The 16,358-nt window shown below is 29.9% G+C and overlaps 2 protein-coding genes and 1 non-coding gene across 5 annotated transcripts; 1 reads left to right on the forward strand and 2 right to left on the reverse strand.

The window, feature by feature from the left end:
- Nucleotides 1-1,454: 1,454 nt before the first annotated feature.
- Bm2182 lies at nucleotides 1,455-6,927 on the reverse strand (the record flags this gene model as incomplete). 2 transcript variants are annotated; one of them, XM_043079521.1, is made up of 11 exons in its annotated part: nucleotides 1,455-1,622; nucleotides 1,883-1,967; nucleotides 2,323-2,558; nucleotides 2,858-3,062; nucleotides 3,195-3,366; nucleotides 3,594-3,798; nucleotides 4,146-4,353; nucleotides 4,673-4,747; nucleotides 5,274-5,498; nucleotides 6,133-6,278; nucleotides 6,697-6,927. In XM_043079521.1, the coding sequence occupies 11 exons, from the start codon at nucleotides 6,925-6,927 to the stop codon at nucleotides 1,455-1,457; spliced, it is 1,956 nt and encodes a 651-aa protein (XP_042935455.1). The 2 variants fall into 2 exon arrangements, with proteins under 2 accessions (XP_042935455.1, XP_042935456.1); XM_043079522.1 differs by lacking the exons at nucleotides 6,133-6,278; nucleotides 6,697-6,927 and having other exon boundaries at nucleotides 5,274-5,479.
- On the reverse strand, nucleotides 5,613-5,693 carry Bma-mir-5849. The gene has a single exon (XR_006228209.1). It is a non-coding gene; the product is annotated as a pre-microRNA Bma-mir-5849 (primary transcript).
- A 999-nt stretch (nucleotides 6,928-7,926) lies between the features above and the next one.
- Nucleotides 7,927-13,879, forward strand: Bma-crn-3 (3-5 exonuclease family protein; the record flags this gene model as incomplete). Of its 2 annotated transcripts, XM_001893350.2 has the most annotated exons (16): nucleotides 7,927-7,980; nucleotides 8,292-8,428; nucleotides 8,521-8,638; nucleotides 8,710-8,913; nucleotides 9,294-9,512; nucleotides 9,659-9,805; nucleotides 9,979-10,122; nucleotides 10,386-10,576; nucleotides 10,730-10,886; nucleotides 11,128-11,313; nucleotides 11,480-11,694; nucleotides 12,173-12,440; nucleotides 12,600-12,713; nucleotides 13,075-13,191; nucleotides 13,315-13,480; nucleotides 13,773-13,879. In XM_001893350.2, the coding sequence occupies 16 exons, from the start codon at nucleotides 7,927-7,929 to the stop codon at nucleotides 13,877-13,879; spliced, it is 2,544 nt and encodes an 847-aa protein (XP_001893385.1). The 2 variants fall into 2 exon arrangements, with proteins under 2 accessions (XP_001893385.1, XP_042935457.1); XM_043079523.1 differs by lacking the exons at nucleotides 7,927-7,980; nucleotides 8,292-8,428; nucleotides 8,521-8,638; ... (8 more) ...; nucleotides 12,173-12,440; nucleotides 12,600-12,713.
- Nucleotides 13,880-16,358: the final 2,479 nt, after the last annotated feature.

Here is a 16,358-nt window from a genome sequence, read left to right on the forward strand (position 1 = left end):
AGAGGAAAAGGGAGAGATTAAAAGTTGGAAAACGTTTTTGCAACTGCAAGAAATGATCTCAGGTTTAAAGATCTAAAAATTCGATAATGTAGCTCAGAAGAACTCCTATCAATTGTCATCATTTATATCAAATTAAACCTTAAAAAGGCAATTGGAATGATTAAGATCGTTTGGGTATTAATTGTAAAAGCATAATTATGATAGCTAACTGATCAATAAATAATTATGATAGCTAATTGATCAATGATAGTTTATTGAAGTGGTATAGAGACTAGACTATTGCAAACATGCCATTAATCTATAAGAAACAATTATGGGAAATAACCGTAATTAGTAGTTAAAGAATACAAGATAATCAATCGAACGAAAATACAGCTAAACATAAAACATAAGTTTAAATAACTGTTTGCACAATAATTATGTGACAATGAATAGTAAATGATTATCTGATTACAGCTTAATGACTAACTATATATGGGACAGAAGTTATGATCTAAATAAGGGGAATATAAACTAATGATTTGCTATCTACGAATGTTTCTATCGTAGATAGTACAATAACGAAATCTTAAGAAAGAGAGCTCATTTCCTCTTTTTTTCGCATTTTCTTTGCAAGTGAAGGAATAGATACAAAACAAGCAGAATTAACAAATGATTTAAGAATTTGTATATAATTAAAAAAAAAGAGAAAAAGAAAGAATGGAAGGAAGTAAAAGTGTACCATTTTTGATAATAGGGAATAGATATGAGCAATATGAACGAAAGTTTATTTTACATTTAATAAAGAATACCCAATATTTAAAAGAATATTCAAATTATCAAAGATACATTTAAAAGAATGTCACAAAACTATCTCATCAAACTGACTTGAGTCACAAAAGTCGAATGTTACGGCAAGTGTCAAAACAGTTCATTAAATAGAATACATAATTAGCCATGATATCAAAAACGCAATAAATCATAATGACAAGAGAATTTCATTAATACTATAATGTTACGACCACAGAAATTCCAGGAGGGACAGATTCAGCTTAGTGTTTGCGATGTACGTAATAAGCAATGAAAGTATTTTTCCCTATTTCCCTCGAAATTTTGAATTTAAAACCAGTTCGTTAGCTCACTTTAATGAGCATATCATTTGGATACCATTTGAATTAATCACAGAAAAATCCTGAATGGCGCAATAAAAATCTAGTAATACCAGAATTTTACAGAAACTCTGCATAATACGTTAACTACTGAAAAACAACATTTAGGAGAAATACTAACTAAGCCTAAAGAAATCTGTTCGTTACTACAAAACATTAAATAATTCGAATAAGCTAAAACGAACAGGAAAACAAATAAATGATATTGCAGAGCACTAGCATCTATGCGCTATTATAAAAAACGACCTACTCGATGAAATAGTTTCATTTCTAATTACAACAAAAAGGACATATGTGTAGGAGCTTTTATGATTTTGTGTTATCATGAACATTATGGATCCTTTCGAGAAGATGATAGTTACCGTAAACATTGTTAGAACCGGTTATAAATGGGATATAAAATGAGCGATAAACCGGATGAGAATAAGATGACAGCAGAAATTTTTTCTTCACTACCGAGCGCCAAATGTTTGTCTATAAATTGTGTGAAACACTTATTGTAATGGAATTAAATTAGCTACTAGATTCTCAATCAGATTTCAGTATTGCGTTTTCAGCGAAAAAGGAAATTATACATGCAATTTCATTTGCGATTTATTCTATGACAAAATCATTTTGTGAGAATTATTTAGCTACAATTATTGACAATAATTATAAATAGTCACGTGCACGCTACTAAAAACAATGAAAATCGATTAAGGAAATGAAAAATATGAAAATAAAGGGAACCTTACTTGTTCCGCATAATTGGGCTCAAGTACAGTAGTGTCCAAAGTTTCTAAATCAATCAAAAAATCACACTGTCCAATATCTATATACCTGAAAATATGGATTCAACATAAAATTTTCAAATAGATTCAACAAAGAATTTCGAAGACTTTCAAAGATATATCAGTATGAACAAATTTGATGGAGCTGCAACGATTTCTAACTAGTATTAAATCGTATGTATGACTGAAAATGATCGCGCGGAAAAGCCAATTAAACCAACAGAGAAAATACTTATTCCTTGGTTATTATTATACAACACTAACCAACAATTATATTTCATTATAATTTCATACTATTTAATTTTTTTTTATTGCAATGTCCAAAGACTTTAATAAAAGAAGAAAAAAAAAATAAGTCTGAACATAAATTCAGAAATTTATACCAAGAGTACAGTACTACTAACCGACTAATTTCTTCCCGATTGAGATCGTTCATATCTGTTGGTATAACACGTGTGACTTCGGGCAAAAAACCTTTCATATATGGTTTTGGTAGCAAACCAGTAAATTCGCTTTTTATGAAATTCAATTCCGCAACCAGTACTTGATTTTTCTTGTTTTTAATACCGGATGGTAGAAAGAAAGAAGATGGAAATCGATACCATTCCTTACCGATACAAATATGTATCACCATGCTATTCTAAAAACGCAAAATTATTTTCCATATAGTTGTTAAATTTTGAACAAAATTTAAACAAATGTTAAATTTAAACAAACTGCCTAACCTGGGAATAATCATGATAAATTTTGTAAAGTTTATTTTTGAAGATTTTTATTATTCGACTATTACCAACGCTAACAAAAATTAGCAAAAATTTAAATAAAGAAATTTTTTACCAACTTTTACAAAAAAGAAAGTTAATACCTTACATTTAAATATCCCAGCACTTCGTTTTATGAACATTAAGAGCTATTTCTATCAGTTAATTAAAAACCTACATTTTCAGCACTAAATAATTCATTATGATTAGTGTAATTAAGCATATGTTTGTCGAGCACTTTGTAAAGTTCCACTGGAGAGAAGAAATTCCGATAAAGTGCAGCTGAACGGGAAACAGACATAACCGAGAATATCATCAACCATCCAATAACGCATGCTTGCCAAAAGCTTCGTGATCTACCACCAAGCAGATAAATGCCAACTCTGAAATGATTACTAAGCAAAAAGTAGTTGGAAATAATTTGAAAAAAAGGACGAAGAAAGTAAATAAACAGTAAATAAAAGAAAGATCAGAGAATAAAACATTCTAAACATAATATCAGGTAAAGAAGTTACCGAGGCAAAGCATCAAGTGTAACGGCTGCTAAAACAGCTAAAAGAGGATAAACTGGGAACAAAAACCGTTCCTCTTTATGAGGTTGCAAGAAAAATACTGCAAACCACAGCATAACTGATAGGAAAATAAAAAGAACTGGTAAAAAACGTCTCCAATAAACCAATGACATCTCTGTAAAAATTGAATTGAATTTAATTCAAATTTCATCAAAGAAAGATATTTTTTTTAAAGCATATTTAAAAAAATAGCGATATGATAGCAACTGCATCCATAGTCAACTTAAAGTTATATGATTTCATATAGCTTTAACAGTTCAGTGGAAAACTAAATTCAAACCACTGAAAACAGTAACACAAAAGTAAGAAATCAGCTCTTAAAATGGCAATTATCGAAATGACCTCGAGCTATGCAGTGAACTAATTGCCGAGATGAACGTGTCAAAACATATGCCAAGCCTGCAAACGGTACCGAAAACGGAAATAGGATAATAATAACATTCCAGTTAAGCAATAAATTCTTGATGTAAAATTTTACATCTTCAATACCATACAGGTTTGGTCCATGTGAGGAAAATACATTGTACAGAACAATGTTTAACGGAGCCTAAAAATGATGCCAAAACCAATTATAAAATCTTCAAAATTTTTTGAAATGCTTCAAATGTGAACTGTTTTTAAAATAAAATTTGAAAAATCGGATGTATGAAAGAAAAACAAATTTTTTTGGGACATTATTTGTAATGTATATTAGCCATGGTTATTTGGACAAATTTGCACAAGTCAAAAAAACTCATAATAATTCTTTTTAATGCAAACAGATCAGGGGTCAATCCAAAACAAAACATTATATTCTAAAACAAAAAAACAAAATAAAGATAAAATATTATAGTCTAAAAAAGTAGCAATGAAATAATGTAATGCATTTTTTAATAAATACAAGATTGAACTCACCAAAACGATCTTACCAAAGTAATATGCATCAACAGTAACCAATGCTATAACGATAGTGGAACCAGCAATTAATGCATAATTACAAAAGGTAAATGCTAATTCACGAGGTCGAACAACTAACATTTCCAGAACAATCGGTAAACCAAGTATGGCTGCAAATGGCCAACTAACCAATGCACTCACCGCGGTAAACGATATTGCTAGCAACCTAGAAGCAAAATTCAAAAAATATTTATTATCAAGTTTCAAAAATAAACTATTTCAACAAGATGTATAATTAGTGTGACTCTCAGAACTATCATTATGCCTAAACTCAAAATTACTGCATATTTCAAATCAAGATGTAGTTACTGGTACATGTTTTCTCCTAACAAATTAAAAGAAAACGAGTGTTGACTGTAAATTAAACACATGCTGAATTCTAATTTATAAATTTAATTCCCCAAATATATTCCTTTTTTTTTGTTAACACAAAATAGAATATATTTGAAAGAATATCTAGATTAGCAAACTAAATGAAAAGGAACCATTCTTCATTGATGTATGCTGCAATAGCAAACAAATTTGCTGACATACTGAATGATGATGGAAGAAATGCACAGCTGAAATATCTAGTTTTTCACCAGTTGTCGTGTATAAGATATGCAATTCAATAAAGCTAATTTAATTTAAGTTTTAATTTAACTTAAATCTTGCATTTCTTACCTAAATTTCTGGAAATAGCATTATCAAAGAAATGATCTAAAAAGAGTATTTTCTCTAAGTATGTAAATAACTAGCACTGAACCTAAATTAATTATTTTTTTTTTTTTTTTTTATTAAATGTTAAAAATATATTTATTAAATGCTAAAAAGAAATAACATGCTTTCTTATTAAATTAATATATAATCTGATTCAGTATGCTATTTATTTTTTTCATAGAGTGGAAAAAAAGTTCTATTTCTGTTTCATTTTCATAATTTTTATGGTTTTAAATGATATTTAAAATATACCCACATTTTAAAGTTAAAAGTACTGCAAAAAGAATCATCAAATTCTTCAATGCAAATTTCAAAGAAAACGAAAATTTTCAATAAATAACCCCGAAAACTAAACCTTTTTGATTAGTATTACGAAGAAAGTAAAACCTTGCGATGAACATTCCAGCTGAAAGTGATGTTAACACAACATATATTCGAGCAATACCGTTTCCGAACCGTGAACAAAGTGCTTTATACATTTTTATTTCAGCACCTACATTAAACAATCCCAGTACGCAACGCATTGTAATGAAAACGCTCGATTTGTTAGCAAAAAATATTGTTTTCAGTATTGCAGCGGGTCCATAATGCATTAATATGTATAAATATGATCTGAAATTTGAGTCACCTTTAAAAATATCCTGACCAAAGCTCCCGCTTACGTAATAATACAAACAAATAGTGACAGACATTAATAAAAAAGAAAACAAAAACCATGAATAAGTAACAACTGATAACATTGTAAATGATGTTGTTCTAACTGGTACTCATCACTTCAGTTAAAACAAGATCATTCACCACGTTATCAATGTTGGACTTTGAAGACGGTTAGAAAAATGACTTGAACAGCTAATCATCTAAGAAGAGCGTTACGACTTAGCTGCAATTGTGCGGTTGGTTTTTAAGAATATTGAAATGGTGATATGTTATAAGTAAACAAATATAATGTAGTAACATGTGCTATATAATACAATCGAAGGAATGTGAATGATTTACATCACTGACCATTTCAGGTAAGCCAGTTCTGTTCAAGCTATTGATATTTTGTCTTTGGCATATATTTATCATCAGCAGTGCAGAAGTTTTATCAAAGACTGAATAATGTTCATAGATTCTGGAGATAGAAAAGAACGGCTACTTATGAATACTAACTATACTTATGTAATTCGGTGCTCTGGACTATTGGGATATGATCCGAAAATGAGTAGTTTTCATCAGTTCCTGCTAATCTGAATATAGAACGAACCGTATAGCATAAACAGGTGAGTATTCCCAAGTCTGAAAACCGGTACCGTAGAGAAATAAATGAAGCGGCTCCCAGTAATTGTATACTTCATCGCAATCACTTATTATACTCCACATTGCGGCGGAAATTCTAACGGAAAATACAATCTGAAAAAAAAAAAAAAAAAAAAAAAAAGAAAAACTAGTGGTAGGACAAATTTTTTTAATCACTAAATTACTGTTATGTTGAAATAACACTTTCAAATGAAATTACTTTCCAAAGATCTTACAGAGAAAATGGATGGTCGAATGATCCGTATGTATGGATTTCCCGTGAATGTTAAACAAATCTCACAAAGATAAATCTGGATATGAGTGATGTAATAGGATTTGATGAAGCACAATCATGAAGGTAATCGGATAAATCACTTAACATTGCATCCATCCTATCATTTAATAAAGTTTACCAATCAATTTTATAGAAAAAAAAGGTAAAATATATTAACTCTACCTTTTTTCTTTACCGAAAAAAAAATCTTTTAATCCAAAAAGTTAAATTTTATCAAAACATGAAAATTTAACTAACTTTGAAAATTGATGCAACCGATGGCTGCCATTCCAAATCCATTTGTCCTCCAGGTATGTAAAGTTTAGAAAATGAATCCAGTGCTGGATAATTCCAAAGTACGTTAGCCTGAAGCGGTGAAAGTGCTGATGGCTGTTCATCCGCCGCTACATTATCTGTTGGTGATAGACGTGATCGTATTACTATTCGATTCGATGTACGTTTTACCAATGACATATTCTTCTTTGTCATAAGACTACAAAAACACCACAACGTAGAAATAAACATATAGTTTCAATAGATTTTGTGATTCGACGAAATCTCAATGGAATAACGAATAAAAAGATAACAAAGAACAAAAAAAAAAGAAATAAAAAAGAGGAATATTGTTCATCACCAAAGGTGGAAATATAATGCATCAAGCGACAATGTTATTATTGATACTGCTTTTTCCCTTGTTAATTGTAAATTGCGTTTTAATAAAATTTTAGCAAAGCTCTTTAAATTTTCAACTTAAATATATTTTGATAATTTTATCGGGAATTTCATCCCCGATTTCGTTTAGTTTTTTCTTTTCATAACATTAAAAATGTTATCAGAAAAAAAATTATAAAAAATTCCGGAAACAAAATCATCAACGCTTACTGAAATTCCGAAAGGACTGCCTACCACGAGAAGACGTAAAAGTAACGTGAAGAGGAGATGAATACCCCTGGAAGAAGTGAGTAATTGTAAGAGGGATAGGTTGTTGCATAAATCGTCCGTCGTAAAGGATATTCCGTCACGAAGTGAAAATGGGTGTTGCAGGACTTACGTAACCTGAAGTGAGATAGAAGTTACGTGGAATCTAAAGTAAGTTAAGTTAAAGCTACTTGAGTTTTAGAATTGGAAATATATGTAGGAAGCTAAGAAATTATTAAAGTGTATTTATGGTCGGCAATATTAAAAAGGTTCCCTAGAAGGTTATGTTGTCGAGAATTTCCTCAAAAGTTTTGACGTTTTAACGAAATACGAAGTTAATGGAGGTCGTTTTCTTTTTTTTTTTATCAAAAGAGTTTAGTAGATCGGAGTGGTACTGTACGAACTTCTCGTGGCGAAATGAGTACAGAGCAGTCAATTTTATTTTTTAACGTTTCTATGGTACATATGTTTTGTGATCTGTAAGATTTTATTAATGAAGTTATACATTTTGTTAATGAAATTATATTCGAGTGTTAATGAACTTATGCGTTTCATTTGTGATTTTCAGAAATGAGTGGAGAACAGTCAGCTAGCAATTCCAGCGATATATTAGATTCAATAAAAGTATGGATTTCTTTTATAAAAAATTTGAAAAAATAACTGTTACGAAGAAAATATTCCACTGATATAGTTTTTTTTTTTTTTTTTTTTTTTCGAAATTTAAATAGTTTTATACTTTTTAATGCAAAATTGTCAACACTTAATTTCTCCAAATGTTTCACTAATGTTTCCATAAGTCCCAAATAATAACCATGCATTTTAGTCTTTTTATTTTAATTTATTTGTATAGCTTTTACATTCTTAGGTTCTCGAATGGTAATGAAATTCTTTTCGTTATATTATTAGATGATTTCCGACGATAATATATGCTTTAGAATGTGAAATTATGTGCAGTTCGAGCTGTTGGAGAAGCAAATGCTTTACCGATGCGTGCTGAAGGTTATGAACTGTATGCAAGCTTTCCGGTGTATGCCAATCTTATGTTGGAACAACAGAGAAGGATTACTGTTATGTAAATTATACATATATATGTTCATATTTCCTTACGATTTCAACTTCTCTGCTTCTTTTGCTTCTCAATCAAGCATTTTTCTTCATTTTCAGGTTACGTGAAGTATTGCAGAACGCGGGTTGTCGAATTCCATTACCAACAAGGATAAGTGATCTTGATGAATTCTTGGATCGTATTGTTGAGGCAAACGATAGTATCTGCGAACGAGCGGTATGACATCAGTTATATCTAAGGTTTGTACAAAATTTGTTCATACTCTTCATCTGTCTAATTTATTGCAGGGTATCTTACTTGATTTGCTACAAAAAGCTAGACGTATGGAAGAGGTGGTTGTACCACAGCAAATTCTTGATGCGGAAAGTACAGTTGCATCTGAACAAACATTATTTGAGAGACAGGGACGTTATGCTGCACTTTTACGACGTTTACCTGGATATAAGGAAAAATTGTCATCACCAGCGATTACTACTGCAGTTCCTTTGCTGGTAAATTTGCTTCCCAAAAATTGTAACGTGCAATACGTATTTATGTTGTTATTATTAAGTAATTTATGCATATATTTTTATAAACTTTTTTTAAGGGGAGTTATATGCACAACTGTAGTAATGAATTGTTCTCTTTTTCAGACTCCAACTGATAAACACAAAAGCTTTCTTTTTTTTTTGAATTCTAAAAAGCTGAGATAATGTTATATGTGTAGCGCAACCATGGCACGACTTTTTATAGTTGGGCTCTTGTAAACCACCACCGTATCCATATCATGTCTTTCAAATGGAAATTTCATTTCTATATTTTTATTTGAAATCTGAAAAGGATAAAAACAATTTTTAACGACAAAAACTTGATTTGGGTAATCCACTTGCAGACATCCAAGGAGAAACCGCAAATTGTTTTTGGGATTGAAGTTGATAATAGCTTTGCGGAATTCAAGCCAAAACTAAAGGAAAAGCATCATGCTGTGGAAAATTTCGTAAAGAATTTACAAATTGTTGACTGTGATAATGATGGTAATCAAAGTACTATGTGGCACAACGATCAGGGAACGAATTTACATCCTTATCACAGTGAACTGAATCATTTTAAGGTTATAATCTTTCCTTTGGTATCTTAATGATTTTTCCGTACTCTACTTTTTCTTTCTGTCAGGAGATCATACTTCAAGTGAGTATCAGTGGAAGGTGCGTCGATTTCCTTTGATGACCTCGAAATTCTTTGCCTCTTTTTTTTCAGATTCCGGGAAGGCAGTTAACCATCGGAGTAGTTGAACCGCTGAAGGCACTATCGGACACTGAATTGGTATACGTTGATACGCTAGAGAAGTTAAGAAGTTTACGAGATGTTTTGAACAAGGAACAAGAATTCAGTGTAGATCTTGAGGTATCGTTTATTTCTGCTTATGAAAGCAATATTGTTGAACCGTGTTGCTCGCTTATTTTCTGAAAAGTTTCATTTGTTTTATTTGAAAAAGTTGTGGCTCTGAAAACTTTACTTCTGTTCATTTTGATCTTATAAACGACTACATGCTTCGACAGAAAATTAATATTTTTCAGCATAATGCGCAACGTTCATTCCTTGGATTAACTTGTCTGATGCAAATTTCAACACGTCAGATGGATTACATTATTGATCCTTTTCCATTATGGAACGATATGCATATCCTAAATGAGCCATTTACGGATCCAAACATATTGAAGGTAATTAATATATTAGGAAATTTCGAAAGTTCTACTTTTAATACTATTTCAAATATGAGCTTAAATAAATTCAGGTTTAAAAATACTATCATGAATCGGATTGTTAGAGTTTCGGGGCGTAATAACATATCGAAATAATTAGTGTATTATTTTAGCAGGATGGATAAACGGTTATTATCATTAGCTATATGCTAGATCAAAATAGCGCATGTAGAAATCCTTTTATCTTATTATTTTCAATTTTAATATCACTCATTTTCTAGGTTTTTCACGGGGCAGATTCGGATATTGTTTGGTTGCAACGAGATTTTGGCATTTATGTTGTTAATATGTTTGACACATATAAAGCAATGAGAGTGCTTAATTTTTCAAAATTTTCTTACCAACATTTGGTCCAAACTTGTTGCAACCACACTTTAGATAAGAAGTTTCAAAAAGCTGATTGGCGTTTAAGGTACGAATTTCTTGCTAGTTTTAACAAAATTCGTCAAAGTTTCCAGTATTATCCTCATTAGTTTTACTGCATATTCCTCGGAAATATTATCCATATATTTGATTATAAACTGTAAAATTGTCTTTTTAATGAAATATTGTTTTGTCTTTCTAGGCCACTTACGATTGCTCATAAGACATACGCTAGAAGTGATACTCATTATCTGTTACACTGTTATGATCAACTTCGTAAAAGACTTCTCAGTCAGGAAAATGCTGCTAACAATCTTCTCGAATTTGTTTACAATGAATCTGCTCAAACTTGTCTTACTGTCAGTTTTCGTAATTCTTTCTTCTATCTTTTCCTCGAAAATTGATTAAGAATAATGATAGTGAATTAAGAGTAATGAATTAATAAAGTAAAATGCTATATAATACTTGCTTGTGTTATGCAAAGTAGAAACTTTGCATTAGAAAGATTTATGGCATTACTTTCTTCGTGAATTGGAAAGTTTAACTCCTACCTTCCTGTATTTGATTTTCATCCTTTTGACTGTTTTTTTCTATTTAAAGGTTTATAAAAAGCCGAAGTTTGAAAGTGATGGATATGAAAAATTATTGGTAGGAAGGAAACCCCTGAATTCTCGTCAGCAGTTTGCTTTGGCAGCTTTGTGGAAATGGCGTGATGAGCGCGCAAGAACGGATGATGAAAGTCCTCAGTATGTCTTGCCGTGTCACATGATGCTACAGATTGCTGAGGTTTCTTGGTTATTTCATTCTTTTGCTATTTTCTGATTTGGTTAATAAAGAGTTTCGTAGGATCTCTTTTTCATTAAATGAATTCCTTTGATAAAATTATTTTTGTTCTCTCCATAAAAATGGATCTTTTAAATTGTAGTTGGTTGTTCATTCTCGTTATTTCCAGGTACTTCCTCGGGAAATGCAAGGCATTCTGGCATGTTGTAGTCCTGTTCCAGTGCATGTTAAGCAAGAATTACATATTTTACATCAAATCATTAATACATCACGCGATCAACCACTTGTAAAACGTCCAATTTATGCACCAAATATTGGTTCGTTGACATTAGAAGGTGTCACATCGCAACTGAATAAAATGAATGCAGTTAAAGCAATGCTAAGGTTGGCATTAGAATGATACTTTTGATAACCATTTTCACTTACATTTCTTAATTTTAAACATTTTAATTTCTTAAATTGTCGATATTTTACGTGGTTGATACGCAAAACATCATTATTATCTATTATTGTTTCTTTTTATTTGCAGTTATTGATTTAAAAAATCTTTTTCTTTAAGAATTCGTTCAATAAATACTAAAATTTAATTTTTATACTTTTAATTTTAGCGGTAAATTAATCAGTTTCAGGAATTATAGAAAAAATTCGTATAACTCTTGTAAATTAAAACCTAACAGAAATTATTCTTTCACATACTCCTAATTTTAATTATGATTTTTCTTGTTGATGACTTTCTTTTAAATCTGTTTTGCTTTATTACAATTTTTCTGACTCACATTTGTTTTTGCAATAGTATCTTCTTTCCAATTTGTCTATTTCTGTTAAAAAGAAATTGGTCTTTTCATTATTTTATCTTTTCTAGGTGTCATTTGGATTTTTCATCAACCAAATATAATGAAGAAATTCGTGACATTGTTACACAACATGATGACAAAGTGAAGTGTGAAAACGGTGCAACAACAGGTAGTGGTGATGGCTTCCTTTCAACAGAACTTTATACAATTGGTGAAGATAATGAAATGGAAAGTGAACGTTTAACTAAAGTTATGGAAAAATTGGAAGACTGGGCAACTCCTTATGAGTGCTATCGGATTGCTATAATTGAGCAAAGTTCGAAGGCAAACAGCGAGGTATTACAACATTAATCAAATGAATGATTTGTTAAATAGAACTATGACGGTGCTTCCAGTAAAATATTCCTGTCAAAGGCGAATTCGTACTGATTTCTTTCATTGGATTATATAATATGATCAGATCACGAGGAAACTAGCGAGTAGATTTTATTGCAGTGTAAAGAGAAGAACGAAAAAACAGCGAAAAGGGAACAAAGTGCTCCAGAAGAAAAGAAATTATGGTCGCATCTTGATTCCACTACAAATAATCCAGGATTTACTGAAGAAAAAGTTTTTTTTTTTTTTTTTTTTTTTTTTGCGTATACTCTTTTGGTTTATCCTCGCTGTCTTTCTTTAATTCTTCACATTTTCACTTTTTTTTTTTTAATTCACTGAAAATAAGTTTTTTTTTTTTTTTTTTTATCTTTGTATGCACTACGTAGATGATATCTCCGATATTATTGCAGTCTTCATACTTCCATTAGTTTGATATTGTTTATTTAAGAGAAAAACAGCTGTTAGTGAAGATGGAACGAAAAGTATGGCCAAGTCAATACATTGCTTTTTTTATTTTCTTTTTAAACAGGGAATTAATTCTTCTTAACTCATTTTTTTTTTAATGTATATATTCATTATTGTGTTTACATTTTAGATGGCAGCCAGTGAATTGCAAATGGAAAGTGAAAAGAGAAAAAATGCTGAAGAAGAGATGAATATTTACGAGGAAATGACCTTAACAAAAAATGAGTTAAAGAAAAGGAGAAAACGAGTACGATTTTCATCTAGCATTTTGTACAATATCGTTTCGCTACACTTTCCATGTTGATTTTGAATTATTTCTATGTTTTCTTTAAAAAAAAAAAAAAAAACATTCGATGAGAGAGTACTGCAGGGCGCAGGTGAAATTAATATCGCATTGATGAACGATGTAAGTGAAATACAAAAAAGCAGTGTAGAAGCTGTGGGGAAACGAGGTCGAAAAAATAATTGGACCGATGCAGGGGAAAAGTGTGATCAACGAGTTGACTACAGTACCTTTAATCCTGATATTTTCAATAGTTAGTTTTACCTTGCAATATTATTTACTTGTTTTATAATAATAAATTTAGTTTTTTTTTTTTTTTCTATTAAAATCTAGAATTCGGTTATTCGTGGTTGAAATTGAATTAGTTAGTTCCAAAAATATTATAAAAATGCGAACTTGAAATTTTCAATAGCAGTTCGGTATATCATTGTTTGATTTTGCTGTTTTCCATTTTTTGGTGAGTACTAACTCTTTTTTAATTGATGTGAGCGAATTATTACAGAAAACAGTTAGGAGTGATGTGTTTATGAGCAAATTATTTATAGAAAACGCTGTACCAATTTCGGAAACATATGATCCATTCAAACAGTGGAGACGTGGAAGATCGAAACCTCAACGTGGCCGCCGAGTGCAGAGGGGGCGTAAACTGTGATAACGATGGATTGAGCATTTTTTTTGTGTGTCTGTAATTGCCATTGTTGTTATTTTTTTTATTTGGCTCTAATTGAATAATGTAGTGTTTGGAGTTAATGACTACCACAATTATTTATAATCTGTTCTTTGATTATCAAAATTTTTTTTCTTGCATCATTTAAAGTTAATTAAGTTGCTACTTATTTAAATTCCTTATTATTTGTTAGCTTCATTGTGCTTCCAATGTGAGACCAATTTTAAACAGCTAAAATATATAATATGTACGGATGCTAGTCATTGCTTCCTATAATTTTCACTACTGTTGAAAAACTCATACTTTTGCTTTCATTTTCAAAGTTTCATGCTCAAATCGACCACAAAAAATAAAACTTATTTTTTAAAGTTTTAAATTCCAAGGCATATTTTGTTATGTTCCAGAAATGTTTTTTTTTTTTCCCATTTATGCAAAAATTCTTTCCATTTGGTTTACTTTTTTTTCTTTACGTTGCTTAAAATTGACTTTTGGAGAAATGAATAATGAGAAGTGAAAATAAATTCTGAGAAAATCTGCACAAAATAGGATTAATTTGGAAAGGAGGGAAGACTGGAAATTCAAAATAAAACTACAATATTCATATTGTAATGGATGCGGTGATAATATTCGGTGAGTAAGGTGCAAGTCAAAGGTCAAATAATTATTTTTATTGGTGGTGGATATTCCGCCAAAACCTAGTAAGCAGAAAATGAGATGCATATTTTTACGATAGTTATTATTAATTGTATTGACAAATAAGGTTACTTAAATTATTTGTCATGTCAAGATAATACTTTTGTGTTAGATTTGTGTGGTGAGATTTTTGTAAGTGAATAGTTAAGTTAATTTTATGCTTAAATCTTTGATAAAATATTCAATTTTTTTTTCAGTTAGCAGTTTTATAATTATTGTAAAAATTACTCCTCAATTATTCAGTTCTTACCAAATTACTTATCAATAATAATAATCTAAGTAACAATTATGTTTGTATTAGTTCTTGTAAAAGTTCTCTTCTAATTAATGAAATCAGTAAATTTGTTTGAAATCACATTCGTAGATATATCACCGATTTTTTATTTTATTGTCTTTTTGTTTGGATTTCATTATTAATCACTGGTCATATGTTCTTCTTCATGATTACTTTTTAATTGTTATTTAAAATTTTGATAAAGTATGCTAATCAAAAATGATTTATCAACGGCTGTAAATGATTATAGTTACAAACATTCTTGCAATAAAGTACGTTTAACCAATTTTCTGAGTGTTAATACTAATAATAATTGATTTATATCGATGAATTCTATTAAAAGACAGCATAGCAGTATCAACGATGCCTTATCAATCTCGAAAATCACAGAAATATAACGGTGTAACAGTATTAGACAGATCTTATCAATTTTGGTAAATATTGCTAGAGTGGTAGTGTAATAACATTAGTTGAGTCTTATCAATTTAGCAAATTATTAAATGTTGGCATATTGATAACAGGGTATGATATCAAGGTGATAAGAGTATAGTAGCAAACAAAAATGAAAGGTATTGTTGATAAAAGTATCAGAGAGATCTTATCAATAACTGAGGTAAAATATTAATAAAAACCTGATAGAGAGATTTTCTGTGATTTCTTTTTCCTTGTGATACTTGCGATAAACCATTATTTTTTTATGATAAATTTCTTGTGATAAATTATTATTATTAATAATATTTGCATTTAAATTGGTATTCTCCTAATTCTTTGACCTAAATTATCACAAAATTTATCAGGGATCAGCTGTTAAATCAAAGTACACACATATATGTACACGTAATGCACGTAAGGATGCAGACATATATGCAAGAAATATTTGTCATTTGTCATCACTGATTGTCAAATGGAGGTATAATGACAATTATTTCCTTTACTCTGATACTTCCGCAAAACAAGCTAAATGTTTTTTTTTTTTCTCTTCTTTTATACATCTCTTTTTGATTTTAACCGATCTTTAGTTCCAAGTAATCATTCCTACCATTAATCACACAGGAAAAAAACGATAAGAGAAATCAAATCCGGTTTGTTGGTATAAACTTAAGTAGTTTAACTGTCTTATTTACTGCACTTACCTTCTTCCATCTCTTTTCCCTACCTTTTCTCTAAAATTCCCTTTCATTTCTAATTCATCCGCTTGTGTTATCATCATGTGCTTCTGTTTAATATTACATATAAATATCGAATAATATAAATAAAATTACTGATTACTTGGATAAAGCTCTAATATTAAAATAACACTAATTAAGCTTAGTGTTACGTATATTCTCATCAGGAATTTAATTATTTTTATTTATTTATTTGTTTCTAATGATAATAATAAAATTATTATTATTTGTAGTAGCAGTAGTATTGTTGTTGGTATTAGCATAACCGATTTTATTAATAACTTAGCATTGTAATTTACTAATAATTGATAAAATTATTAGTTGAATGATT

The sequence above is a fragment of the Brugia malayi genome, assembly GCF_000002995.4.
Source record: "Brugia malayi strain FR3 genome assembly, contig: Bm_v4_Chr2_contig_001, whole genome shotgun sequence".
Classification (NCBI taxonomy): Eukaryota; Metazoa; Nematoda; class Chromadorea; order Rhabditida; family Onchocercidae; genus Brugia; species Brugia malayi.